This window comes from Toxotes jaculatrix, chromosome 21 (genome assembly GCF_017976425.1).
Source record: "Toxotes jaculatrix isolate fToxJac2 chromosome 21, fToxJac2.pri, whole genome shotgun sequence".
Lineage (NCBI taxonomy): Eukaryota > Metazoa > Chordata > Actinopteri > Toxotidae > Toxotes > Toxotes jaculatrix.
The window spans coordinates 18,778,692-18,806,416 of record NC_054414.1 but is presented as its reverse complement, the minus strand read 5'-3'; the positions used below and the strand labels follow the sequence as shown (position 1 = coordinate 18,806,416).

General features: G+C 42.6%; 1 protein-coding gene across 3 annotated transcripts; it reads left to right on the top strand.

Annotated features, from left to right (window-relative positions):
* The first annotated feature begins 36 nt into the window (after window positions 1–36).
* kansl1a (KAT8 regulatory NSL complex subunit 1a) lies at window positions 37–27,725 on the top strand. Of its 3 annotated transcripts, XM_041067486.1 has the most exons (16): window positions 37–54; window positions 603–678; window positions 7,226–8,696; window positions 17,296–17,437; window positions 17,778–17,861; window positions 19,306–19,415; window positions 20,112–20,253; window positions 21,098–21,263; window positions 21,862–22,017; window positions 22,568–22,813; window positions 23,090–23,244; window positions 23,342–23,463; window positions 23,569–23,626; window positions 24,030–24,142; window positions 24,231–24,483; window positions 26,006–27,725. In XM_041067486.1, exons 3-16 carry the CDS (start codon window positions 7,294–7,296, stop codon window positions 26,213–26,215), a joined length of 3,360 nt encoding a protein of 1,119 aa, XP_040923420.1. In that variant the 5' UTR covers window positions 37–54; window positions 603–678; window positions 7,226–7,293; the 3' UTR covers window positions 26,216–27,725. The 3 variants fall into 3 exon arrangements, with proteins under 3 accessions (XP_040923420.1, XP_040923421.1, XP_040923419.1); XM_041067487.1 differs by lacking the exons at window positions 37–54; window positions 603–678 and adding an exon at window positions 3,937–4,387 and having other exon boundaries at window positions 22,577–22,813; XM_041067485.1 differs by lacking the exons at window positions 37–54; window positions 603–678 and adding an exon at window positions 3,937–4,387.

The window sequence follows — 27,725 nt, the reverse complement described above, 5'->3', positions numbered from 1 at the left end:
AATGCGGGGGAGGGTTGTTATCAAGTCGTAAACGGTTAGTAACAGGACAGGCAGGTAAGTAAGATTTTGTCTTGTTATTTTCTCAAAATCAACAAATGCTGCGCTTGTCAGGAAAAAACACTCATTTGATTAAATATTCGGCTGTTCGATTTGGGTAGGTAGGATTTTCTTAGTACACTTTTCTGCCCAACGTGCAAAAAAAACGGCAGTCATTGAGAAGTCGGTGTGGGATCGGGAAGCAAAGAAGCTAACTAGCTTTAGCTTAGCTTGCTAGCGGCGTTATCCTGGCTAACCTTAGCCTCTCAACTAGCGTTTAGAGAAAGTAGTCTTTATTTCTGTCACTAAAATCACTGGCAATGCACTCTTCACAGCATAATCAACAAAGCTGTGCCTTTCATACCTTACATTTAAATTTCCACGCTCGGTGTTGACATTATTCAACATTTAAAACTTTTTCATTATAAATTTTCAATGATAGGTAATATTAGCCCGCTAGCGTTAGCATGCCAGCTGGACGTAAAAAAAACCTTGAGAGTCACAACTTTATTTACTGAACCTGGCTCTGTGCTGAAATGTTTGTTTTTTTTGTTTTTGTTTTTTAGGTAACACGTTGTTTCCACGTGTGGAGTTATGGCCTCTTGGATTATTGAATGGATTATTTCAACAATGGAGTTAAAGGTATTCCTAACAATTATTATTTTGATTTTTTATTATTTTTATTTTCTATTTTATTTATGTGTGTTTTTGGCTGCACCGGAGGGCGAAGCTCTTAACCGGCCCTCATCTGTTGTCAGTGGCTCTGAAAAAGATTGTGTGGCGGATATTTGGCCACTTATAAGTGGTCAAAATGAGTTGCATTTCTCACTTTCACTTTAAAGGAAAAGCTGCTCTTTTGCCTGGGATGGAGCAATTTCAACAGTGGAGTTTAATGTATTCATAGATTATTTAGTTTTTATTTTTGTGTGTTTCTGATTGAGCCTGAGGGCAATGCTCTTGATCAGTCTTCACCTGTGGCCATTGGATGATATTGTGGATACTAAATGAATTGCCAAAAAAAAAAGGAATATCAGCTCTTTAGCTTGGGATGGAGCCACATGAGGTGCATAACCACTGGATGTGTCCCTATGGCGATATTTCAAACATGGGGAGATTCAAAACATGCTGGATGGATTACATATCCCAGCAAGTGTGGGAATGCCTCTGAATCCCCCAGGAGGAGCTAAAGGACGTGGCTTGGGAGCTGGAAGTTTAGGCAACTTTGCGTAGCCTGTTATCACAGTGCGCCGGAGCAGGATAAGAAGCTGGATGGATGTTTTTACTAATTACCTGTGCACCAGACAAGGATAAATGCAGCACATTTATCAGAGATGACAGCTATTTGATCCTGGCATTTGTTGGTGGCCTCACAAGACTTTTATGTAGATATTAATTTGGTTTAATCATCAGAGCAGATGGATAGAAAGTTGCACTCTCTCATTCACACACACACGGATAATTACTTATTTATAATGCATGTCCACTCTGGCAGTCTGATAATGGACAATGGCTATGCAAGCCCTGTAGAAATAAGTGGTATGCATTCATTTGCATCACTTAACAGTAAAAATGGTGTACATCACTGTAAGTCACAAGCATTGGCTGATGAGATGCTGAACCCATTTAAATGCACACTACTTGCATAACCCACTTCTGATAAATACCAGGTTTAAATTCATGAAGCATATAACATTATTATAAACATTTATGTGATGTTTCTAATTAAAGGATGTAACCCAGCTGTGTAAACATGCAGTGTGCAACAAGTGTTTTCTGGGAAAACTGTCTAGAGCACAGGAAGGAACAAATAGCTGTTTGTTTATAAGTAACAGAAGATAAACTAGATAAGCATGATGAATAGTATTCATTAGACAAAAAAGTGTTAGTAGATGAGTTACTATATAAATTTGAAAATGAGAAATATTTCTACTGCACACATTGTGAGATGAACTTTGTGAGGTGCAGCACAAAACAGTATTGTAACAATAATTTATCTAAAAGTATATTTTGAATTTAAATAAACAACAGTCAGTTACACCCAATGATTTCAGTTGCACAGGTTCTCATACCCGTACTTTGTAAAACCATACTTCATTTACAGTAACGTCTGAGGAACTGAACAGTGTTATTGTAATGCTAAAGACAGACTTTCACAATGTAAAAAATATATTGAATTCTTAATCTTAATTTTAAACTGCATGCTGTTCAAGTTTTAGGGGTTCATTCTCTTATCAGCCAATGCATACAAGCCACAATCGCTAAATGCTAATACTAGACCTTACTCATACACACTAAGCTACCTTATATAATTTGTAGTAGTTAACATTACAAATGATAGAAGCAAGTGAAACGATACATGTACAGTGTAATGCAATCCAATACAAAAGCCATGTAACAATATTGCCTTTTTAAAGCTGGGGCTGGGTCATCAGCCTCAGTAACTGGCTGGCATCTAAATCCCTGGTCAGATTTGTTTTTTTGAGACTGTGTCAGAAATGTTTTTGTATAACTTTTAAGGCTGCAGTTTGTGCTGTGATTGTGCGACACTATAATTTATTGTTATACATTATAATTGATTAATTCACTGTGACACAGCCATCTAGATACAGCCTCAAAACATACCAGTTACCAGCCTCTGACACAGACTAAATAAAAACAATCTTTAAAGGCTAACGTATTACATTGCATTATAGTGTAGTTTCATTGTTGAGTATAGATGCGGTAGGCTTAGGTTTATATGAGTTTTGTGCGAGTCGGTGTTTTCCTATGTTCCTAAACAACATATGGTGTTGTATTATATTTAGATTATGGCTGCATTTAACAGTCATGTGGAGAAGAGCTCCTTCAAGTGGCCAGTGGCTGCACTATCACAACAGTTGTTGTAGTGGAGGATGATCTAGTTCCTGTGAGAAGTGACACGGGAAATAGGCAGTCTCGACTTGGCTCAGTTCTCGTATAGGAGTTAATTTCACAGAGAATGCAATATAATATGTTGCTCGTGGTCATGCCATTTAAAAAACTGGGGAAACCAGTAGGGACACTTGAATTTATTGACATTTGTGTCACATTTTTTTCCTGTACTTGCTAGGTATGTATAATTTCTTTGTAATATAAATAATAGATTCATTCAGCCAGATAAGCAGCAGAAAACTGATAGATGGATTTATCAATTAAAAAAATAAGTTACCTTTTTACAATCCAAATTTTAATAATTAACTATAAATGTATTGAATTATATATATATATATATATATATATATATATATATATATATATATATACACACACACACACACACACACACACACACACACACATACACATATCCTTAAATTTTTTAGTACAACAGACATAGTTACACCTGGTACAATTCAAATAATGTCGACCTAAATAATACGTAGTAAATCTTTACGGAAGTTGCCTGCTTTGTCCAGTGGGTAAGTCAGCCTCGATTACATTATTAGGAATTAGGAATTATATTCTGCAGAAAATGTTATATAACAATTTTTTTTCCCATTGTTCCTACTGGTTTCCTGTTCATACTCTGGACGCTATGATGGTGAAACAGGTGTTAAATTACATTCTGTGTGGTGCTAAAAGGCCTTAAAGTCTTAAATTTAACGTGAAGAGCGCCTTTAAATAGCAGTAGCAGTATTTCCAGTTTAACTACCGGCAGCACCTTTATAACAGCCTGAGCCTAGCAAGTGCAGAATTGACATTGCACTGTGTTTTGGAAGACAATGCCCTCCTGTGGTATCTTCTTTTGAGCTTTTATGCCGTTTCTTATCTGCCCTTTACTCTAGTGGTGAGTATGAGAAATGTCTCCCGCCTACCAGCGATCAACACACACACACACACACACACACACACACAGCACTTCTATGTTTGTCAGACTCAAATCCGAGGGAGCGGAGCTAGCCGCCATTTTCTAAGCGTCTCTCCCTAAAACGAGAGAAAAAGCCCCGCGACAAACTGCCATTTGGATTAGCTTTTGCTTACTGAGAATCGGAATTTTTGGTAAAGGACTGCCGTGAAATCGCCTACATTTGAAGTAATTTGGAGTAGAAAGGACTGTTTCACGGCCTTGCCTTATATTCGCCGTAGCGGCGAGGCGAGCTAGCTGGCGAGCAAGGTGTAGATCGTTGATTCGCCCATTGCCTGAATCCGGAACGAACCCGAGCGGCTCTGTGAACCGGGCCCCTTTCGGCAATCTGGCAGCATTTTTGGATTAATTAATGGCAGAGTGATCGAATCGAGCCGCGTTTTTGTGTTAGCACCCTTGGTTTTTTCCACCAAAAACTGCAGGGGATTGTTGCCGAAATTCCCTCGGATAGTGCAACCTCGTCACGTGGTAGGTTCCTCCTTTTTCTTTGTTAGCGAGCTAGCTAGACTGGCAGGGTCTACTCCCAACTTCTCCGCTTTAGACATATCTGCAATAACGCTACGTACTATTTATTTACCCACCAGCTAGTGTACTCAAGTAAAGCCAAGTACAGTCATCATGGATTCATAACAGTCTGCATATATCTATTTCCTTAGTCTAATTGCAATGCACACCATGTCTGCACTGCAAGAGGTCTTTAAGCGTTGTTTAAAATAAGTTGTGATCTTTAACGAGTGACGGTGTCATCCTATCGTGCACAGAATATAAACGTTTACTATATTACACGACCTGGATTTAACTCTCACGTTTGTGCATATGTTATCGTGGCTTTTAACGCGTAATATATTACTCTGGGCGTTATTGACTTAAAAACTATCACTGAGCTGAGCGTATATTACGTAGCCAGTGACTAAAAATGTTTACTTGCCTAACGAGTTTTGCGTAAAGTCAAAAGGCGACTTTAGCCAAAAACAGAAATCACTAAGTGACGATACTGAAACGAAAGCTTCAAAATGAGACATAATGTGAAGAGGGTAGGTAGCGTTTCACTGCAGTTGGCTTATGAGACCCGCACGCTAGCTTGCGAGCAGGTTGTGTTTCATCAGCAGCTTTCCTCGGCTAACGTTAGCCAAAAGCGAAGCGCATTAATTTGCACGGAGTGTATAGAGTGACATGGTCTAACGAGATATTTATCTTTCGGTTCTTGTGAGTTTAGTTAACGTCGTGATCCGTTGCTGCTTTTTTTTTTTCCTGGCACGGCTCAGTGATATAAACAGACGGATCTCGTATGGCTTTCCGCTGAAGCTACTGAGAATTAAAGATTATGAAATAACGTAATAACACTTGAACGCATCTAGGACAGAGCCGCCAATCTGTTTATATATACAAATGTTTTTGTAAACACCAGGAAGACATTTTGGTGATTACGTTATGGTTGGCTAACGTTGGATGTGGACATTTTTGTCGCATCTCTAGGCGGGCAGGTTACAGATAGACCGTTGTTATAATGCATGTTAACTAAAGTTATACATTTACAAACCTTAGTTAATTAATTTCCTCCTTTGCAGCATGTACACGATCGGCGTGTTTGGAACGGAATGGGCGGTTTTAGGTAGATGAATTGCATTGCATAATCTGCTTCGGAAATACCAACATGGCGTAGTGCGTGCTGACTAGAAACTGCGGTGAAATACTGAGCCCCCATTCATCTGACCCTGCAGACGATCCGCGGAGATGCAGCTCGCTTTTATCTCTTGTGTTATTTGAAGGGAGCCTTTAAAAAAAGTTTTATGTGGATATACAGGCAGTTAGTGTTAATGAAACGTGCACCACTGAAACAATACTTAACCGTAACCACGTCATTTTTGTGCTTCCTATATATTTAATTTGATCATATTCCTGGTAATAATATTTGGGAAATTAGGAAGGTTTAATGGGTTCAGTTGAAATTGACACAGGAACCTAGTCAGGATGACATCATGTGCTTTGGACTAATGCTGGGGCCTAAATCCACCTACTTACACTGCCTGTGTGGAACCCTGCTGCACACTGATTTACCAGGGCACATGTAGGGCAGTGGGGTTTGGACAATTTGCATTGGCTTTTCCTGTTGTCTTGTCTCATCAGAAATTAATTCCAAAGCTTATTCTTTAACGTAGAGCCTTGTAAGTCAGCAACAACGAAGTCTTATTCACACACGCATGGGTATAGTGGGAATTATTTATTGGCCAGGGATTTTGTTCAGATGTCTGCTGTTATTCCATGTATATTGTTAGCATCTCACACCCCAAGGTCAAGGCATATCATTCATTTTATGGGGTTTATTTAAACAAACGTTATTCTGATTGCTGTGAATTGTATTACATTTTCTGGAATTTTGTGAGAGCTAAGTAAATGATCAGAAAGATAAGAGAACATTCTGATCATCTCAGATGTTCCTTTCATTCACCTGAAATGTTTCTCCTGGTTCCTTCGTAGGATCATTTTTAGAAACACTCGCAGCCAGCAGGTCAGCAAAATGTCAATGAGTCACCCGTTCATTTGATTAGGCCTTTAACTAGATTAGTTGTAGACATTCACTTGGTTTGTATTTGAGTCAGTATGTTGGGCCTGTTATTAGGCTGTGGTATTAGTGCATTTTCATTGATTTATTTTTGGTGTCAAATATTTGAGAAATGGTACTTTCTTTTTGGGTGGTGGTTTGTAATTTTCCACTCACTCCAAAGGCTTACAGAACCTGTAGTGCAAGTACTTCAGTTGTATATTGTATTGTACATGGGTACAGCCTATGTTACATGTCACATGTCACTCAAGAAATAATACATAATATGGAGAAATACGTAAAAACGTTTTTGTTTTTTAATGGTATCAAAGCGTGTTTTTGAGTCCATTTGCTCTTGACACTGAACTGTTGTATTTTATATACAGGTTTCCCTAAACATATTTTAAGGCTATGAAATTTACTCTCATTCTTTATTTGATTGTTTTCTGAATAATTGTGAGTGCCCTGACACAAATGAAACTTTTGCAGAGCTGCTGTTCTCAGTATTAAATTAGTATTAAAACGTGCTATGTGGTGCCTGTCTTTGTTTACACTATGTAGTCTTGGATCCATCTCTGTGCAAGGGCGAGAATGTTACCTGTGAATTGTTGATAGGAAAATATCTCCACCCAGTTCTCTCCCACACTAACAGGGATCAGAAATCAATGTAATATGATTTTTTTTAATGTGTGCTTGAGTTAATTAGACTAATGTGTTCTGTCTTGTCACTCTTGTTCTGTCTTTATTCTTTTTGTTCTATCCAGGCTGTCCTCAGGTGGGGCAGTAAGCGGGTGGTGTGGAGCAGGCCGCGGTGCCCGTCCCTCTGCACTGCATGGCTGCGATGGCGCCCGCTCTCACCGACGCCCCAGCCGAAGCTCACCACATCCGCTTCAAACTGGCTGCCCCATCCTCAAGTCTCTCACCAGCCAGTGCAGAGAACAACGGTAACGCCAGCAACATCCTCATCCATAGCAGCGGCCCCGCTAAGTGCAAGGCCACCTCCGAAGAGTGCCCTCTTGACTTTTGTGGCGGCGACCAGGAACAGCAGCAACAGCAGCCCCAAGCCGACTCTGTGGCCCAGGCCTCTGCCCTGGGCAAGCTCCAGCCACTGGTGGCTTCTTACCTATGCTCTGATGTGACACCTGTCCCTTCAACTAAGGAGTCAATCAAGCTGCAAGGAGTCCTCATCAAACAGTCTGTGTTGAAAAGCCACAGAATACTGCCCAGTTCCCTGCTTAACGGCGGAGGAGACTTCCTGTTGAGGAAGAGGCAGGCGATTGAACTCTCTGGCGGCCAGCTCAAAAGCCTCATGAGTGGCAGCACTAACGGAAGTGGCCAGCCCATGGCACCTGTCAATGGCCTGGCCAAAAAGCTGGCCACTATGTCTAGCTCTGGCTGTGTAGTGGCAGTGAATGGCGACAAACCTTCTGCCACCACAGACTCTCAGTCCCAAAACCCGCCCTTGGACTCTGAGACTTTGACAGCTACCTTATCAGGGCATATCCCAGTAAAAGGAACCCTTAAACAGAAGCATTCCTCTGGGGTTTCTCAAAATACAGATGGAAAAAACCTTGAACCACCAGTGCTTCAGTCTGCTGCACTTTCCCCCTTTACCCATGACAACCCTAACCCCACTGAACAGGTGAATTTGGAGGAGGCAGATTCACACACGCCTACCAGTCAGCCACAGGGCTCTGATAGGGAGAAACCAGGTAGCAGCCAGCAGGGCTCCCCATCTTGCACACCTGCACCACAGCCTCCTCTACCCTGTAGTTCTTCCTCGGACAGCCTTGATGCTCATGTTAGGGAGCGCACCCTTCTCAACAGCAGCCGTCAAGCTGAGATTGAAAGCCGGCTACGGCGCCTGCGCAAACGTCTTCAGGTGGTACAGGCCAAGCAGGTGGAGCGGCACATTCAGCAGCAGCTGGGTGGCTTCTTGGACATGGCTGTCAACCGGCTACTGGCTAACCGCAAATCGGAGACACCGACCACCACAGCTACATGGAGGACTGGGCGCCACTCTTCCTCAAACAACAGAGACGGCCTCAGTCGCTTCCTGAAAAGTGGCTCCATGCCCTTGGAACTGGAGCGGCTGTATCTGAGCGGATCGGCCAACCTTCATTCAGCAGAAAGCGCCTTTGATTCAGATGTAACAGAAAGTAGCTCTGGAGGGGACTCTGACCTGGAAGAGGAGGAGCTCACCAGAGTGGACATTGAGCAGCGACATGTCAAAATGTAAGTGAAAATGTCCTCACTCACTGACACATCCAGCTTACTGAGGGCTGTACATATGTACCTGATTCTGCAGCTGCTAAAGCTCACGTTGAATGTTGAAAGCAGCATTTATGTGAAAATTGTTTCATAGGCTCCACAATAGGGTTCATAAATAGTTGACTGCATTGGTCTGTTACATTTGCCTCATACTCAAGTAAACTGCATTACTACTCACATTTCCATGGTGCTTGGAGCTCTTCAACTGTCCTGTGAAAGTCCCTGTATTTCTAGGCCTGCAATTTGCTACTCGGGCCTAGCAGGTGCTAATGACAATTATAACTGCCCGGTCTGCCTCGGTAGTGGTTGGGTCAAACTCCAGGGAGGGGTAGAGATACCGTTCGCCCAGAGAGCATGTATAGTTGCGTGGGCGGTATCATCCTGTGGAGAATGCTCGGGCTGGAATGGACTGAAAGTGAAAAGCTCTCTCGTCACACAGTGCTTCCTCCTGAGAGGGCCAACGCTGAAACCGAACGTTCTGTTTATCTGCAGAGCGAACAAGTGAGCGCCCACGGAGCCAGCGAATGTTTTGATTTAAACTGAAACCAAGAAGAAACAGAGAGTCAGGGGTGATGTGGTTTTGTAGCAGGTGTGGTTTTATATGTTTTTACGTGCTGCTTGTTGTGATGTCAGGCTTACCTCAGCAGGAGCCTGCTAATGTATTCTACGGGAAGTTCACATCAGAGTGCACATTTCTGTTTCATTAGTGTTTGGAAAGAGGCAAAAATACAGCAGGTGGGTCAGTGGCGTTAATGGACTTACTGACCTGTGTAGGATTGGGTAGATTATTAACAAAGTGGCTAAGAACACTGATTTTTATTATCCTTTACTTTGTTGACTTTAGACCTTTGACCTAAATATCTCCATAGCCTAACAGGAAGCCCGTGTGTGTTGCATGCATGATCCAAAAGTAGAAAACAAATGCTTGTGGTGGATTCATACTTTGTCTGGTCCAGTTTAAGGTCAAAGGAGATGTTAAGGCACTTTATCACGTCACTGTCATGGAGAAGGGACAGCGAGCTACAGTCATGCGGCCTGAGAGAGCAGGAAGAGTGAGAGATATTAATAAGTGACAGTGAGTGGTTTATGTAAACAGCAGCTGCAGACAAAGAATTCTTTTGGGTTGGCAAGTTCCCATTCTGCTTATTATTATAAATGTAAATATAAATAAGAAACTGCTGGTTGTAACATATGGTTAAGATGAAGAAGTAAGTGTGTAGAAAGTTTGGGTGAATGTTGTAATGAGGAAGTTGGTTAAGCCGCAAAGGGAATCTCATTATGGAAAAGAAGTGTGGCCATTATACTGTACCATAACTTCAGGTAATGATTTTAATGTTAGTAATTTAAAATCTTCTTTTTTTAATCCTGTTTTCTTGTATACATTTTACTTTGGTTTTTTGTCATAAAACAGACAGTGGCAATAAAAGCCTTTTAGGTGAAAACCATATAGAATGACTGTATTTGAGTCCGACCCTAGAATTGCTTTTATTTACCATAAGGAAAGTTTCACATCTGCATTAATCAATTTTAAAGATCAAACCAATTTCTTTAGTATTATTTTCTTTGCCCCTTATCTTGATACCAGCTCTTCAATATTGTGTATATGTCGCAATTGAGTCAAATCCATTATTTTTTCTGATGATAAACACCGCTGTGTTTTTTGTAGTAGTGAATGAGATTTGTCAGAGGATCAGTTACATTAGTCATTATAACAGAAATGAGAAATGGCAGCATTTAAATAATATTTTCTTATTAGAAATACAGTGATTAAAAAAAAATAATGACAACAAAGATAAATTGGTATTTTTGTACATCCACAGACTGTTATTCTGAATTTGGCTGGGATCAAGAGTGTGTATTGTGTGTGCATTTTTGTAAATGAATACCAAATAATGACATCTCACAAATATAAATGCCAGACGAGGGAAAATGAGGTTAAAGGCTGCATTAATTACTGGCAATCAAGGTGTTCAGTTGTTTCCATTCTCTCATCATATTCATGCTCTGATTAAAAGCAAACGGCTCTGGTTGGTTGCTGAGGCCAAGTAGACCAGTCTCATTTCTTGCAGTCTGAACAGTTTGTGTAGTACATTTTTGAGAAAGCATCTGAAACTGACTTTAGATTTTACAGTAAGGGTAGGTCTGCTAAGTTAGTACAGTGGTAACATGACTCTTGCTCATTACAGTCACCGCAGCTTTTTTTTTTTTCCTTATCTTGGCCATGTACCCTCTAACATCTTTAAAAAACCAAGCAAAGTTCTTTCCTCATCTGCTTCTCTCTGATCTGCAGTTAATCTTTGTTATAGCAAACATGACACATCTTGTTCCTGCTTTACCATGAAAACTTTCCATTGGCCAGCCGCTATAAGTTTTTTTTTTTTTTTGTGAAACAGCTTCAACTTCTTGCAACCTTAGTTACTGTTGTTAACAACTGCAAACCGGACATTTTTTGTGCTTTTTTTTTGTCAGTGGATTAGCTTTACATATCGCAGGGTGGCAAAATGTGTGAATCTTATTTGAAAAGCTGTAGTTAATGTGTGCTCATTGAATACAGCTTTGCTATTATGTTCATTAACTACATTAACTGTTTTACTATCAGAGTAATTCCTGGTTTCTTTCTGCATCTGTTGACAGAACAATCAGCCAGATCAGGTGTGCTCCAGTACATATTTATACTTAAATGAAACACAGGTGTAGTTAATGATAATTAACTAAGCTCATTTTGGCTTCTAGTTGTGTATATAGCGTACCTAAATGTTCTTCAGTTATAACAGCACACAAAAGTGTCAGAAAGCTTTGAATTCATCTGGAAAAATCACATATTATTCAGTAACTATAATTTTTAGATGCTGACCCTTGTAACAGCGTGCTGTGGCAAATGTGGAGATGTTGCCTTCCATGCATGACATTGTTAAAATGTCATTTTTCACTTTTAAAAATAGGCCTTTCCTGAGAGCATTTGACAGCCGGTTCAGTCGTGTTTTTAAAGGACAAGAGGGTGTTGTTGGCCTGCATTTCTTTCTACACAATGCAACAAAATTACGCAATTTGAACACAACAAAACAGCCGCAGAGCCAAGTTAATTTGTTCAGATGTTCATGAATAAGCCAGGTTTTAGAGTTTTTTGTATTGCTGTCACAAAGGCATCCATCATTTACAGGTTTGTGTGTGTTTGCCAAGTGGTGGCACATGTGAGCCTAATAATTCTGTACACCGAGTGAAAGCTGTTGTGGGAATTTAAAATTGTCCTTCTGTAATGCCTTCATAAGCAGCCGCCTGATGCACATTGTATAATCACCCGTCCCACAGCAAGTTGGAAACTGGTTCTCACCTCCCAACCCTGCAGAGGAGAAACCTTACCTCACTGTGGATATGTTAGTGTTCCAGGAAGTAGGGTGTGTGTGTGTATATAACCATAATGCCACATTTTCACAACTGACATTTCATCTCAGTTACCAATTAATGGCTTACAGAACTACACTAGTCAACACTTGTAATGTCTTCTTCAGGCAGCAGCACCTCAATTATTTAACGTCAGCTGAGTTGACAGCAGTGTGGAAAATAACCTATTTGGTCTGCTTGTTTGGATGCAGTGCATTGCTTACAACTAATCCTGTCATCCCTGTCTATACTGTAGACGTGGTTTCCCGTATCTTAGAGGATTGGGGGCCAGCCAACATCTGTTGCTGTGCTTATGCTGCAAGGCCTTTCTGCTCTGCTCAGTGTGTCTGTCTGTGAATGTGACGTCCACAATGGCCTCCACCAGGGTGTGGGTGCTGATTGCTTCAGAAATGAATGTTAATACCAGTCGTCTTTTTATGTCAGCTGCAAAATGAGTCAGTAGATACGTTGGAAGTGTATATAATCATAGAAAGTATGTTATTTAGACATGTTATATGGAGCACGGGTTGTTCCTTGTTGAGAAAAGAGTGGGCACAGTTACTTGTTTCTGAGGCAACAATAATGCTCATCAGGAAATCTCAGATCTTATGTAATGGCTCATGGACAGAACAGTGAGAATGTCTGAGATTTTCTTGTCTGACCAGAACCAACATGTACCCAGGTTTGCAGGCGTTTTGTCTGCAGGATGATTAAACTACAGACTGATAGTACATGAGTACACGTTGCTCGTATGATCTTTATGCAATGGGGCAGTTAAAATGCCTGTCTGCCTGCTGCGCGTGAATTAGGGTAACTAGGTTGGCTGAGACTACAGCGTGCCTTTCATGCTTATGGCTCAGCATTACTCTGCAGTCTGAGTAGCTTAGCTATGTTTTCTCCCTCCTTTCATCGCTCTGTGTGTGTGTGTACTTGTGTGTGTGTGTGTGTGTGTATATATATGCGAGTGCCTGTATAGGTTTCTGTCCTGTTTGACACATCTGGATGTGTTTAGCTCAGCCCAAGTTCCTCAGTATGAACCCACAGGCGTTACATAACCCCCCTCTTTTATGTAATGACTGCTGCAGCTCTCTGGCTGAATTTGCCCTCTCTAGTTTTTCCTGCCCCACACCGTCGGCCTGCCTTGTTCACTATCCCGGCTCCCAGGCAGTTTCTTCCTGTAAAAGATGAGTTTAACCAGCTGCCCTGTGAAACTCCAGCCAGCCGTCCTGGCATAACAGAATAAACCTGAAAAATAAGGCTGTTTTCAGCCTTCAGCAGTTTTTCTGTGTTTGAAAATCCTTGACTCTAGAGGACAAAAAAAATTTAAATGACAGCTGCTGCTTTGATTCCCCTTGTTCTTGCTACTGAGCATAAATGGTGACTGGCTTTTGAAGCATGATTTCAAAATGGATTTATTTCATTTCGTGTGGAAAAGCAGAAAGTCTGCAGACCTTTATGTTGCTTTACCTATTGTCATAACAAACTGTTCCACTTCATACCATGTTACACCCAAGTTGATATTTTGAAAAATGACCTTCTGTGAAATACCTTCTGTTACCTAATGCACATAAAAACCCAGGTGGTTGGTTTGGCCTGTCCTGATTCTGTTGTCCTGTAACTGGAACTGAGTATCTGTTGTTGGTCTTAATGCCATATCTGCCTTTTCCTTGATGGTATATGTGGTTACACCGTGCGCCCTTAACTCAGATTAGGCCTAAATTAACACTTTAATCCAGTTTAGATTAGAGATTAATAGTCTAATTTTCTGCCTGTAGATGATGTTGCCTGGATCACAGCTTTGCTTTAATGGCCTCATATAATCCTGTTTTCTGTAAGGTCTGCAGAGAGAGTTCGGGTGGGGTGGGGGCTTTGTTGAACCTTTGTGGCCGGAAGGTTTTGAGTGATAAAATATGGACATTGAAATCCTGTTTTCAATCAGCAGCAGCAGCAGCGTCAAGTTGTGGCACATCTGCAGAACCTTGCAGAAACAAGGATCTGCACTGTGAACTGTTATATTTTTGTGCATAAAAGTGAGAAAAACAGCTGAGCACAGGTGATGTTCACATCCAGACATGAGCAGCAAGCATGTGATGGACATGAGGCGGATGTCTGCATATTTTGTTATTTAGAGGCAGCTCAAATTCACTGTTGTGCCCTGAATTAAGTTTTAGCTTAGAAAACTATAATTTTCTGATGTTATTGATTAAATTAATTTTTTAAATTGGGCCTTCAAATGTATTGTACATGTTACATTTTTTAGGATGCTTCATAAACAAAGGTTGAGGTGACTTTTTTAACCAACAGAACAGAAAAATAAAACAGTTCATCAGAGTTTTGAAATATGTTGAATGATTTGGGAGGCAGTGGTAGTATATTCTGATAAAACGGTTGCTTATAAAGCACATAATGGTGCAGTCTGGTTCAGTTTTAATAAAACTTTCCCTTTAGTGGAGTGTGGGGTAAAGTGTAATGGGTACGCTTGTTTCTGAGTACCTGTGCCCCTCTCATTCAGGAGACTTGAATGTAAACACTCTGCTGAGCATGTGCTCACAGTGCAGAGTGATGTAATGAACAAAAAATGGCAGAGCAGATTAATTTCTTGAGCATTAAATATTGTGGTGTACAGCATAATTACGCTGCTTCTTACAAGCATCAAACAAATAGAAAGTTAATCTCCTTCCACCGGCCGATTGTGTGTCCATATGGAAAGGAAGTACACCGCCCTCCAGTATTAACAAACACACCCGGTGGAGTAGAAGAGGAGGAGACAGTTAAGATGATGAAATTGTTGGTAAAAATGCACGTGGTTTGTTGATATAGCAGCTAAAATGTCAGGGGCTGTGAAACCATTCATAAGAATATAGGTTCTCGTTAGATGAGAGAACATCACGTGTCCTCTGTGTCCATGGTGAACGTCCGGCGGAGGGGAGGTATCAGGGGTAGAGGTGGCGACTGGCTCCGTGGCCAGCTCTCAGCTCAGGGAGCTGTCTGAGGGGTCGTGTTGGTTTTAGAAGGGTCAGTATGGTACAGGCGTGTCGAGCTCTGTACATCGTATGTGCTGCATCCAGAGAAGCACCACAACGGAGAATGTGCTGACAGCCAGAAAACGGCGACGGTAGTGATTGCCGCTGGTGCTTTGTGTGTGGGAGTAGAGGGGGAGGAAAATATGTCCTGCTTAGAGGGGGGGGGTGGAGATCCTAGTGTCAGGAGGGGGAAATTTCTCAATGCTGCTAACTGACCCCTCCTCCTCATCCTCCTCCGTCACTCTGACGATTAAGGTCATTGGACTCGTAACGGCCCCGGTGTTTTACAAAGCTACAGTTTTACAGCAGCTACTCTTCCTGCATCTGTTTCCACTGCTGAGTTTATTCATTTTAAATCACCTGACATGTCAAGTCTAAATCAGTTCATCACCTTGATGAAATCACCCGAGGACCGGAGTTGGAATCCACTGTGTTATCATATTCTTCAACCTTCCCACCCTTTCTCGGTCAGGTCACAGCGTCCTCCTTGTGTGACCTTTTTTCTTTGCCTTTGTGAAAAGGCCAGTGCTAAGATTATTGTTGCTCCTGCTTCAGGGTTTTCACACGCTCTCCTCCTTACACCCGTTCTTCCCTGTTGTAGAGTGTATGAATCTCCTTGAGATCATTTTCCACTTCACCCTCAGGGACGTTCCACCTGGCCTAACCTTTCTTTGGTAGATCAGTTGTCCACCCACCACTCGGTGAATCATGGCACACAGGCTCAGACTAATTTGTGCGGTAGATGGTGGGGACACACCAGTGTTGTTTTGAGATAGGTCTCCACAGGGACCCGGAGATGCAAATGAATTGCCAGTGCATTGATCTGATGCACCAGCCATGGGCGTGTTCAGGAGTGTTGCAGTGTTTGTGAACATTCACCGCCCGGTGTGTAAGAACAGTACATGTTTGTTTATCTGAGCTTAACAGGATTGAGTCTGTGAAACAGAAATAGGAAATGTTATTAGCAGGAAACACTGCAGCTGTATTTGCAGCTGTATTTGCAGCTGTATTTGCAGCAGTGTCCTTGATGCTGTATTGCAGTGAACAAGCCGTAGATGGTTAAATGTTTCAGCGGAGTAAATGAAGGAACCATGACATCTTTCATTGCACTGACTGGTGGCTGATGTCTGCATCACGGCTACAATAACTCTCCGTCTACTGATCTCCACAGTAAGACAGGATTCCTGGTTGGATTATTGGTTATCTCAGTGTCTGCTGCACTGTTCCCTGACCCAGCCCCACCCCCTCCACAACCCTGTGGCCTGTAGATTGCTTTTAAAGCCCGTCTGTTCCTCCCCAGGCAGCCAGAGCCTCCCAGTGCTTGTTGTCCCTCTTTTACTCCCCTCTTCCTTCCCCTTCCGTCTCTTCTCCCTCTCTCTCAGCACAGGCCTTTCTTGACTTCCTTCATCCTGGTGGAGCTCTGAAAATTGAAAACAGAGATGGGTGTGGGGAGGAGAAAGCACAGAGAGAAGTGCAAGGTCTATCTTTGTCTGCCATCTGAGTCAGTATTTTCATTGTTCAGCCACGGCCACTGCAGCCTGTATTTTGATGAAACGGCGCCCTCTGTGGTCGGTTCGGCACCGTGCAAGAGCAGACATTTTCCTCTCATGTCTGCCTTTGAAATGCCCATTCTGTGTGTCATACTGGTAAAATGGAGTACCCTGCTCTCAGCCAACATCCATTCTTTGACGTGGACTAAAGCAGTCAAATGGAAATCCCCTTTTTTATATTTATCCCACACTCCTGCTGCATACCATAACATGTTGTTTTTCTGATCAGAAAGCTTTTATGGGGTGCCTGCAGTTGCCATTGCTGGGAGCTTTGTATAATGCTGATTCACTGACCTCTGCAGTCTGACAGAGGAAATGCTCGGAGGCTCAGATAATTTGCTCTAAATGATCAGTTTCTGTTTTTCAGTGTGTTTTGCATCAGTGTGTTTTCAGTGCATTATATTTGAAGGGCTGATGCCAGAAATGCATTGAAGTTAAGAGGCTGACAGCAGCAGCTTGTTGTCTCACAAATGATTTACTTCATTAAAAATTGCTGATTAATTTTAAATTGGCGGCTGATAGATGCAGCTCTGTTGTAAATAAATCCTCGGGCATTTGGTTGCTCCTTTTCATCCAGAATATCATACTCACACCTTCTTTGACCCCCAGATGGAAGCGGGCGGAGAGCCGCTACACCGTGGAGAGAGCTGCAATCATCAGCCACTGGAACTGGCTCCAGGCCCACATCTCAGACTTGGAGTACCGCATCCGACAGCAGACCGACATCTACAGACAGATCCGCGCCAGCAAGGTCAGTCGCTGCGTTTGAGCTCCTTAAGTTTGTTAGATGTGTATGTGAGGATCTGTGTGTGTGTGTGTGTGTCTGTTAAATAGTGACAGCTGAGTCTCTCATGTTTATTCTGTGCTCACAAGAAATAAATAGAGAACTATGCTATAGAACCGTGTCCTCTGAGTGTGCATGATATAGAAGCTGCTGTGATGCTCTGGTTCCTTACACGCTGTCTGTGGGACATACACCGTCTCTACACTCTGGTTATTTAACTGGTATTCCCTTTAGGAATAGAATTCTATTCTATTCTATTCTATTTGCTTTGGAGTCAAAGTATAACGCTCAGGTCTTGATTCCATAGGGCTCAGTAGAGCTGGGAGGTGTTGCACCCAGCACAGTGCCTGCAGGTGGGACAGAAGTGAAAGCAGAGCCTGTCAGTACTCAGGTAAGCAGAGTGAAGGCTAACAGAGGCGTGTGTTTCCCTGTACAGCCGGCCACGTTCCGTCTCTCTGGGTTTAACATATAAACTACATTAATGTCCAATTCATCAGCAGTTTCAAGTTGTTTCTGATTCTCTTAATGAGTACTCTGCAGTTTGTGCTTTGGAGGTGGCACCAGGGTCTCGTAGAGTTTTTTAAAATTTTTTATTATTAACAGAAATGACAGGAGTTTGCTCGTCCTTTTCATCTGGTGACACATTGTGGTTATGATTTAACAAACTGCAAGGCCACTGAAGGAAAGGATCGCACAGTTAGAAGAGTAAGGATGAGTCTGAAAACTGTGTCGCTGTAATTTAGGTAATGTTTCTTTCAACAGCGGCTCAGTACAAAAAACTAAGCTCTACATTAAATCTGTAATCTTCAGATATTATCAAAAGAACACCTCGATCATGTTTTAATAAATTTCAGCTCGTTGAAATTTCCATCCCTTTAAGTCTATAAAAATATTTATACTTGCAGAAGTCCATTTTCAGTATGTAAATATATAATGTTAAGTCAGCACTTTGATTATCTGAGCAGTGGATGTTACATTGTTAGGTAAATGTGAGCTGATGACTGTCCTGTTCACTTCCAGCCTTATTCAGAGGAACCTGATAATCAGCAAAACATTCAACTTGTTTGTTCTGGTGAATCAAAGCATCTGATGGAAATTGAACGTTAAATGTTCACAGGAAATTATGTCTTTTTATCTGTCCCTCAGGTCTGAATGAATCAGACAAAAGAGCTTTAGCGCAATAAGCTCCTTCAACATTCATATCCAAATAATTTATCACTGGATGAGCCTGCCTCTCCGGATTTGTTTAAATTGTTTATACAAATGTCTGTTGAACCAGCACAGCTGCAGGTGTGGCCTCTAATCTTGGTGGATTACATCCGGACTACTGCACGTTGATTACTCATACGGACATTTTTCACTTTTATATTGTTAAATGATGAGATTTTGTGTCTTTGCTGAGGCATATTTCTTTTTTAAAACAGAAATAATCAGCTTCAACAACCAAGCTGCTGAATAATTATCATAGCAAAATGGGGGGCTGGTGTGGGAATGTGGGGTAAGTGAGACGAGACCTCCAAACTGTGAAGGCAAGTCTCAGGATTAGTTAAGTTTGATTGAAACCATGAAAAAAATAATTTGTGTAAAAGCTTGTGAAGCAGGAGCTCCAAGCCTCCGTGCACTGTGACGACAGTGCAGAGCAGGTCGAAGCTCCGGGAGTGCCCACAAACCTAGACTGAATAATTCAAGGCTACGGCGCTGGGATGATTCAGTTTGTCTGTTATGTCGTTTCCTTAAATATCCTGGGTGGGCCAAGTGCTGCTGGTCAGCCTGTGTTCCTGCTCCCGTTGACGAGAGGTGTAGTCTCACTGGCTTTGTCTTATCTGTCGACGCAGGATGTTAGTTCAGAACGGCTGGAGCACACAGGCGCCGCCCACATCACCAACACAGAGGCTGGCCCCTGGAAAATTCAGAACGGACAGCCAGTGAACGGCGTCCTCAGCAGGTGCGGCTCATAATGATTACCTCATTTCAGGTTCCCAGAAGTGAATCTGCTTTCTGAGAAATACAAGTGGGGAGCTCCTGATAAAAATGGATTTTTGGGGATTTTATAATTATGAGATGCTGGTGTTACTTAGAGCCTCGGCAATTACTCACTTACCTGATTAGCAGATTGACAGAAAAGTCATTAGCAGTAACTTTTTTCAACCAAAAATACGGAAATGTATTTACTATATGTATTTACTAATTCTACCATCTCAAATGTAAGGATTTAATGCTCTTCCTTGTCATATATGTAGGCCTGTTTGTACTGTTGTCTCTGAGATTTTTATCCTTTGAGCTGAAAGGATTGTTTGATTTATTGAAAGTGAATTTTCCAGTTACTATTTTGACAACAACCATCAATTGTTTTTTCAAGCTAAATGTCAAAACGTGCTCGTTTCAGCTTCTCCAAAATAAAGTGAATGTAAATTGAGTGTTTTGGGGACTGTTATTTTGGACTGTGGCAAAACAACTAATTCATTAATCAAGAAAATAAAAAGCAGTTAAATCGATGATGAAAGTAATTGTCAGTTGCTCAGCTAAATGCTTGATAAAGTGATCTTACAACACTTTCCAGAAAGACAAAGAACTGATTTGTGTTGTTTTTTCGTTGGAGGATCTGTAGCCACATTAGCTGTGTTGTTTGTGCTTGTGACAGGATGGCAGAAAGTGCAGACGCCAAGCACCAGCAGCCGTTGGCCTATGACAGCACGTGTGTGGCTGCGCGGACACGACCGCTAGTCAGCTGTCGGCGACGGCGTCTCATTCAGCCCAACACTGTGCCCAACCTTAATGGCAAGGTGAGTGTCACTGCCTGTGTTCGTGGGCCTGGGCTGAAATATCCCGTAGATCTGGATTAAATTCAGCTCGCGCAGAGAATTCATCATCATTAAATCACGCAGTACTTCCACCTGAAAGGAACCGACAGGAAATGCTTTTATCAGTAGGTTTGGTACTGAAATGGATGCAGAACTGCTGAATATGTTAAAGACCTTGTTTAAGAGCAATGAAGTGGACTTTTATTCTTAGACTACACTATGGGTGCTTTTAGGCTGCACTCACTGATTAGGTCCTTGTTTGTAACCTAATAGCTGAATAAACAAGGGCTGGCTGACTTATTTATGGAAAAGTAGGCCATCTTCCTCCAGAGTTAAAAAAGAAGAGTAATCAGCCTTGTGACGACTCACAAGTTTTAGTTGAGGAAAATGGAAACATGGGCTGATTGTTAAAGCGCTTCCCTCCACAGCACTGTGGTCTAGAGTTCTGTGGGACCTGTGTTCGTGTTAAGGCCTTGAAACACAGAAGTGCCTCACAGAATGTGTAGTTTAAATTTTTCATAATGCAGTGAGGTTTCTTTGTGCTGCTCCTACATCAACACAGAGAAGTTTATAGTACAAAAAGCAGTCCCACTTTTCCTGAGTCTGATCTTCTGTTAATCTATAGTTTTAGGACTGAAGCTGGATTTACTGTTTGTGTCTGTATAGTTGTTCCTGGCTTTTAAAATTGTCTGTGATTCAGTAGCAAGTACGACTAATGTTAGGTCCATCTGTGAAAGGTACAGGTACTTGGTCGCCATGACACCAGAGGGAAATGTTTTGTGGGGGGACTCACTTAAGTCTTGTTGTCCCTCTTTTGTCTCTGCAGGCCGTGAGAAGCAGCTGTATCCAGTGTAACTGCAGAGTTAACCCCAGCTGTGTGATGTGTGGTGGCTGGCCCACCCCCAGAGAAGACCCTCAGTATGAGCTGCCCACCCTGGAGCGCCTGTCAAGGCTGGATCTTGGCGTCCACCCCATCCTCTCCTTCCCTGACGGTCAGTGCTGGGCTCCTCGCTCAGAGGCGAACTCAGTTTACGCAGTCATTTCCTACTTCACGTCCAGAGGGGAAGACAAACAAGGAGTGGCTGTAGAGAGAATTCTCTCCAGGAAGTTCTTAGAGAACATTTTGACTCATTTGCTCAGTCCTTTCTGTCTGTCGTGTTGTAATTCGGTGCTCTGCTCTTGTTTGCTAGTGACACTTTTTTTTTCCTGGAGTTTCAGAATTTTGTCTTTTCTTTGTATTTTCAGTTGTAACTCAGGTTTCACACAGACAAAGACATTTTTTTTATTTTATTTTTAAAGGAATTCTCATGTTTTGTCCCAAATGAAAAGCGTGAATCTCTAAAGACTGGTGTATAATTGAGACACAGTTGTATTTACAGCTGCCAGACAAACAGTGGGTTTGGCATAAGCTCATATAGTAGATTGCCTTTGGCTGATTATAAATTGTGCATGTCATTGTGAATTGCTAATGCTGAACTACAGACAACAAATCTGAAGTATCCGGCTTTATACTGCACACTTGGCTGCACAGTGGTGAAATCTCCTAATTCAGTGTTTTAAGGTTCTTCACTGTGTTTATTTCCCCCTCAGACGTTTGTATAGGCCTACGTCTGCAGCAGGTGATGAAGAGCCAGTGGCAGACCAAGTCACTGGAGAGGAGCAAACCGCTGAAGAAGCTCTCCCTCAAACACAAGCTTTCCTCGTCCAAAGAGAAGCACAAGTTCACCAACTCGCTCATGGCAGTCAGTAAGTACAAAAGTGACTGAGTCAAAGGAGAGAGAGTTTTTAATCCCTTCAACAAACTCATGCCTGCACAGCCGTGCTCTCCGAGCTGTCTGCAGGTCCTCTGATATAATGTCTGAAATTGTGTTACCTAAATTGAAGTTTTCAGTGCAGAGGCTTAAATGGTTTCATATTAAATATATAAATAAGAGATCATAACCAAATAATCACAGGAATGGAGACAAACTGCATCTGCATGAAACTGAAATGAGCCGGTGAATTCATAAATCTCTGCCCATTATTATCAAATGTTTTTCATCCTGCTTCTTTTCACAGTGAGAGTTTATTGCAGGTGGTTTTTATTCCGTTCCAGCTGTTTTTATTTCCCTGTGACCGTTTTATTTCATAATAACATGGGGCAGAGGCAGTCACAGATTACAGTGCTGTTGCAACCACATGCTCATTGAATGTTATGAATTTGTGGGCTTGCTAACACCGCGTGGATGTCCTTTAAAATATTATACCATGAAAACTTCCCAACTCCTCGTCTAACATTAAAATGTTGTGGCTCCTGGTGTTGCAGGATTGGGTCACTATAAGAACCGTGCTGAGAAGCTGAGGACAGTGGACAGCGGTGTGGGCAGCAGCGGTGTGGGCAGCAGCGGTGTGAGCAGCAGTGCTGTGCTGAACACAGCCAGGCTTGAGGGCCAGGCCGTGTGCAAGACTGAAAGGCTGCAGGCCCTCCCCACCCCTCTGGGGCCCTACGACAAGAACTACAGCCGCAAGAGATTAAGAGAGCCCTCGCTGGATAGAAGTGACAGTGAGTCTTTAATGAATCCCTGGTCAAAGACTGAACTGTGTATGTACACGAGAAAGGCATATTTCATTAGGTCTGTTTAATGTGACATTGAAGGTTCCCTGTTATGATAATGGAACTCAGGTGTATTTATTCCTTGGCGTTTCTGCCAGTTTGAAGGTCCCAGACACTTTTACCTCTGTCTTAATGTTTTATTACAAAATGTGATGACATGCCACCATGTCTCAACCAAACTGAGCAGTCGTCTAAATCTGTCTTTCTCGTCTCTGTCCTCCCCAGCCTCCCCGAAACTCTTCTTGGACTCAAGCAGCCCCTGCCCAACTCTACCCAACATGCACTCGTCCCTTCACAGCCCCCTGACACGCCAGCTGTCCACGTCTTCAGAGAACTCCACACCGCTGGGCCCCAGCAGCCAGAGCGTCCCGAGCACACCTGTAAGTTTTGATTACATCAGCAGCGTGTTAGCTGTTTGCTGTAATGTGTTCATGTATGTAATCCTTACATGTTCCTGTTTCCTTGATCCCCCAACAGCAGCCCATCAAGAGGAGGCGAGGTGAAAGCTCTTTTGACATCAACAACATAGTAATCCCCATGTCTGTGGCCGCCACCACCCGAGTGGAGAAGCTGCAGTACAAAGAGATTCTTACTCCCAGGTAAACACACCTGCACTGTGTGGACTGCACACACACAAACACACACACACACACACACGTAACTGCTGGGTTCCTGTACTCACACGTATTTATGTTTCTGCATAGTTGGCGATCCGTAGACATCTTCTCTCAGCCCATAACTGAGGAGGAGGATGAACGGGAGGTAAGTGTTTAAGGAATCCACTGAACTCTACCTTCTCCCATCATTCTGTTTGACTTAGAGTTGAGATTTATTGATAAGTATATTAGAATAAATCACCTTCACTCCTCAAGTATTTTAACTCAGAATAAACGGCAGTGAATGACCAGTGACACCTGGTGGTCAAATTTCTAATTTTTTAATAGTGGATCAAGTATTAAATTAAATTCTTTGTGACATTAAAAATAGTCTAAACTAAGCATTTCTGCTCGATAAATGACCCAAGTGATCGATCAGTTGTTTCAGTTTTCAGGGTTTTGTTTCAGTTCTGATCTGAGATCAGTGCCGTGTCAGGGTCCTGATGGTGCTGTGTGTGTGTGTGTGTGTGTGTGTGTGTGTGTGTGTGTGTCTGTATCTGTGTCTGTAGGTGGAGGACCTGTCAGACGCAGCCTTCATCCGGCTCCATCAGCCCTATGAAGACCAGGAGCGCAGCCGCTGGACTTGGATGGCCTTGGCTCCTGCTAAGAGGAGGGGCAGCAGGTCACTACCAGCACTGTTACATGCAATGACATATAGTGTTTGACGGTGGACATGTCTCCCTCTCACCTTGGATTACTTCGTCCCTCAGGTCATACAAATCTGTTGATGGGCGGACCACGCCGTTGCTGTGTGGGACCAACCCTCCCACCCCTCAGCCCGCGTCCCCAGACCCGGGCCACTGCCCCATGCTCCACGACTACAGCCATGTGCCGTCGCCCATGAGTCCAGCCAGCCCCGACACCACCTCCAACCCCCACACACCCTGCTCGAGGGACTCCCATCGGCTGCTGTCCAGTGAGGACACGCGGTGCTCAACGCCGGACTTCACCTTCGAAGAGCGGGTATGTACGGTGATCACCTGAGCTCACTCTGAGAATGACTTCCAGATTACTATGATGCAGGTTCATAAAAGTCCAAACGTGTGTGAACTAGAGACAGTGGACAGTGGACAGTGAGGAATCTGTGGCTGATCTTTACATTATTCATTAGTTTAGTCTGTTAATCATTAATGATCCTGTTTCGTTCGTGTTCATACAGTTGGAGCAGAGAATAGTTCAGTTTATTTCTTTGAATGAACAACAGCTTTCAAATCACCATGGAAACATGAGATATTGTATGTGATTGTATTAGTGTGAGTTACCTCACACCCACAGGAAGTATTGGCACACTTTGCTAGAATGAAGTCCCCCAGGAACATGTTACCACACACACACGTCAAACCTTCAGCTGGTTCTGGCAGCACTGAAAGGCTCATTCCAGCTATTTCATATTAAACTTCCATTACAGGGAGAAATTCTGAGCCATAAAAATAAAATTTACTTGACTTGAATTTTTTTTTTCTCTTGTCTGAGTGGAACAGCAGAAGATCAGGGTCTGTGCTTCACAGAGCAGATTTCATCAGAGCCTCCCAGCACGTCAGGGGCCACATTCAGACAAATGCTAACACATCACACAACAGTTTTCACAGACTCAACACCAACTCCTACATGGGACCAGTTAACCTGCCTTTTATGTGTAAAATCAGTGGACTGCCCCTTTAATTATCCAAATTTCAAAACTGCCAGAACTTTATTCATGAATTTTTTTTTAATGGCCTAGAAACATATTTTCTGAATCATCCGTTTTACGTCAGAGTACAAACAGCTCTGCACAGATGTTACAGATTGCTGGTCTTCATTTTCCCACTGGTTTGAAGTTGGCAGGATAAAAAAAAAACATGTAGCATCGTCTGAATCAGAATCTGTGGACAGTTTGGCAGCTGTGTGATCAGATTTGACAGCATGAGCAGAGTTCCCAGAGTTCTGAAGAAACACATGTAGTGTTTGAGTTTGAAACTTTCCCTCCAGCTGTAAGGAAAGTGAAGCTCAAATAGAAGTACAACAAAACGCGTGTGTGGTTTGTAGAGTGACCACACTGGAGTAAAACCTGACCTTCATTCGTTTCAGCTGTGCACACGTTCACATTCATATTTCTTCTCTCGTTTGTTCATGTGACAAGTGACAGAAGGAAAAAAAAGCCTGAGAGAGAGGCTGACGCACACACCGGCCTCTTCATTATCCAACAAGAGCTGAATCGAGGGCAGCTGGACTCGGTTATAGATCTTCAAGAGGGTTCAGAACTGAAGAAGTCTCTTTGGTCGAGAGGTGAAACGTCCTCAAGGTCCACAACCAAGTGTCGTTGCCCTCAGTTCAGGTCTTCTTGGATAATGACTGAGAATCTTCAGACCTCTTAATGGTTCTCTAGTTATTCATTATGTAGACGTAACGCTGCAGCGAGTGTTTTCATCATGAATGGAACAGCAGGTAATATAAACCACTGTCCGATTCGAAGCCTTGTTTAACAAACGTCGCCGGATGTTTTCAGACGGTGGCGCCGTGGGAGCGTCGCAGCTTCCCCTTGCCAGAAGACCCGGCCCCGGAGCCCGAGGCAGAGAGCGACCACCACATCAGGCCCAGAATGCGCAGCATCTCAGGTTGCCGAGCAACAGCCTACGGACGTCTGGATTCGGACGACATGGATCTGCCTTGCGATGACGACAGCAGCCCCAAACACAAGGCCTCCGCCCACCGATGAATGACTGACAGGCTGAGGTCGCCCGGCCCCCTCCCCCTCCCGCCCACAGCTCCTCTCTGGCATTAACAAGCAGAACCTCAAAGCAGAATAAGATATTAAATGGGTTCCTGTTGTTTGATATTCAAACATCAGTCTAATACTTTTCACAGTTTTTAGTGAACATTATGGAGATAGAAGCCTTTCCCTACACTTGTTTTTGTCACAGGAAAAAAAAGGATAAATGTTTAAAAAAAAAAAAAAAAAAAAGGATAAAACAACACGTTACAAAAAATGATTTCTGTAGTAGGCTAAACAATGTACATGGGGGCTTAGTGGTGTTTCATATGTCGCGTGTACACTTGTAGCGCACTATGTAGCGGACTCCTCAAAATATGGCCAAAGGGTGTTTTCTATTGACTAGTTTGCTTGTAATTCCCATGTACATTTTTAGTGGAGTGACAAATAACAAAACAAGAAAAAATACCCCCCCCCCCACCTTCCCCCCGCTCCTCCTCATCCAAATAAACAGGTACATTTGAGATGTGGCCCCTTCTTCTCCCTCTAGAGGTCGCCTGAAATCACCAGAGCACTTCTCCAACTGCCAAGTCTAGTTTTGTTGGTTTGCTTTCTTTGTTTGTTTTTCATTCCTGACATGTTTTATTTGTATTTGTTTTGTCTGTTCCAGCGTAACAACACATTCTTTGTTTTGTTTTTTTTCGAATAGTAAAATCATTCCTTTACAGTCTCTTTGGAGAGTGTCCCGCTCCCTTCTCGCCCCGCAGTCTCTTTACTCTCTGTTCTGTCTCGGAGAGGGTGATGGCGTACAGGACTGGGGTGTCTTTTGAGCACTTGCCCTACAGAAAGCGCTGCTGCATGCTGAAAAACATGCTAACGTTTAGTCTTGTCACAACAGCACAGTGAGACTTCCACTTGTTATAAAAGAAAAAGGAATAAATCACAGGGGATAATTGTACCATCTGCTAATTTCACTCCCTTCTCCTCGGTCATCGCTGTATTACAAGACTTCAAATTGTGGCAAGATGATGACTTAACACACTTAAACCCCCCCCCTTCCTCTTTTTTGTGGTTCAGCTTGACAAGTTTTCTCCTGCAAACATTTCCAATGTAGCAGCTCTCAGCTAGAAGCCACCCCGAGCTCAGGGTCTTCAATTTAAGGGAATATTTTCTGCTGTTTAATAGTTTCACTATCAAATTAATCAGATCCAGACTACTCTGTTGGAAGATGGATTTTGTTTTTACCACCCCTCAGTGTCCATGTAACCACACTCTTGCCCCTGCCCCTCCCCCACCCTAATTGCTATGCAAAAAAAAAAAAAAAAATCTATGGTTGTTTTCATTTTACACCTCTTTTTATGCCACAGCCATTCAATCACTGTTTTTTTTTTCTTTTGTAGTTAAGCAAGATGTCGATGTACCTGTTCGATTGTTGCAGCAGTTAACCTAATCAAAAAGCAGAATTGTTTTTTCTTTTTTGTAAATAGTACCATTAAAACATTTATGTTTAACTTGG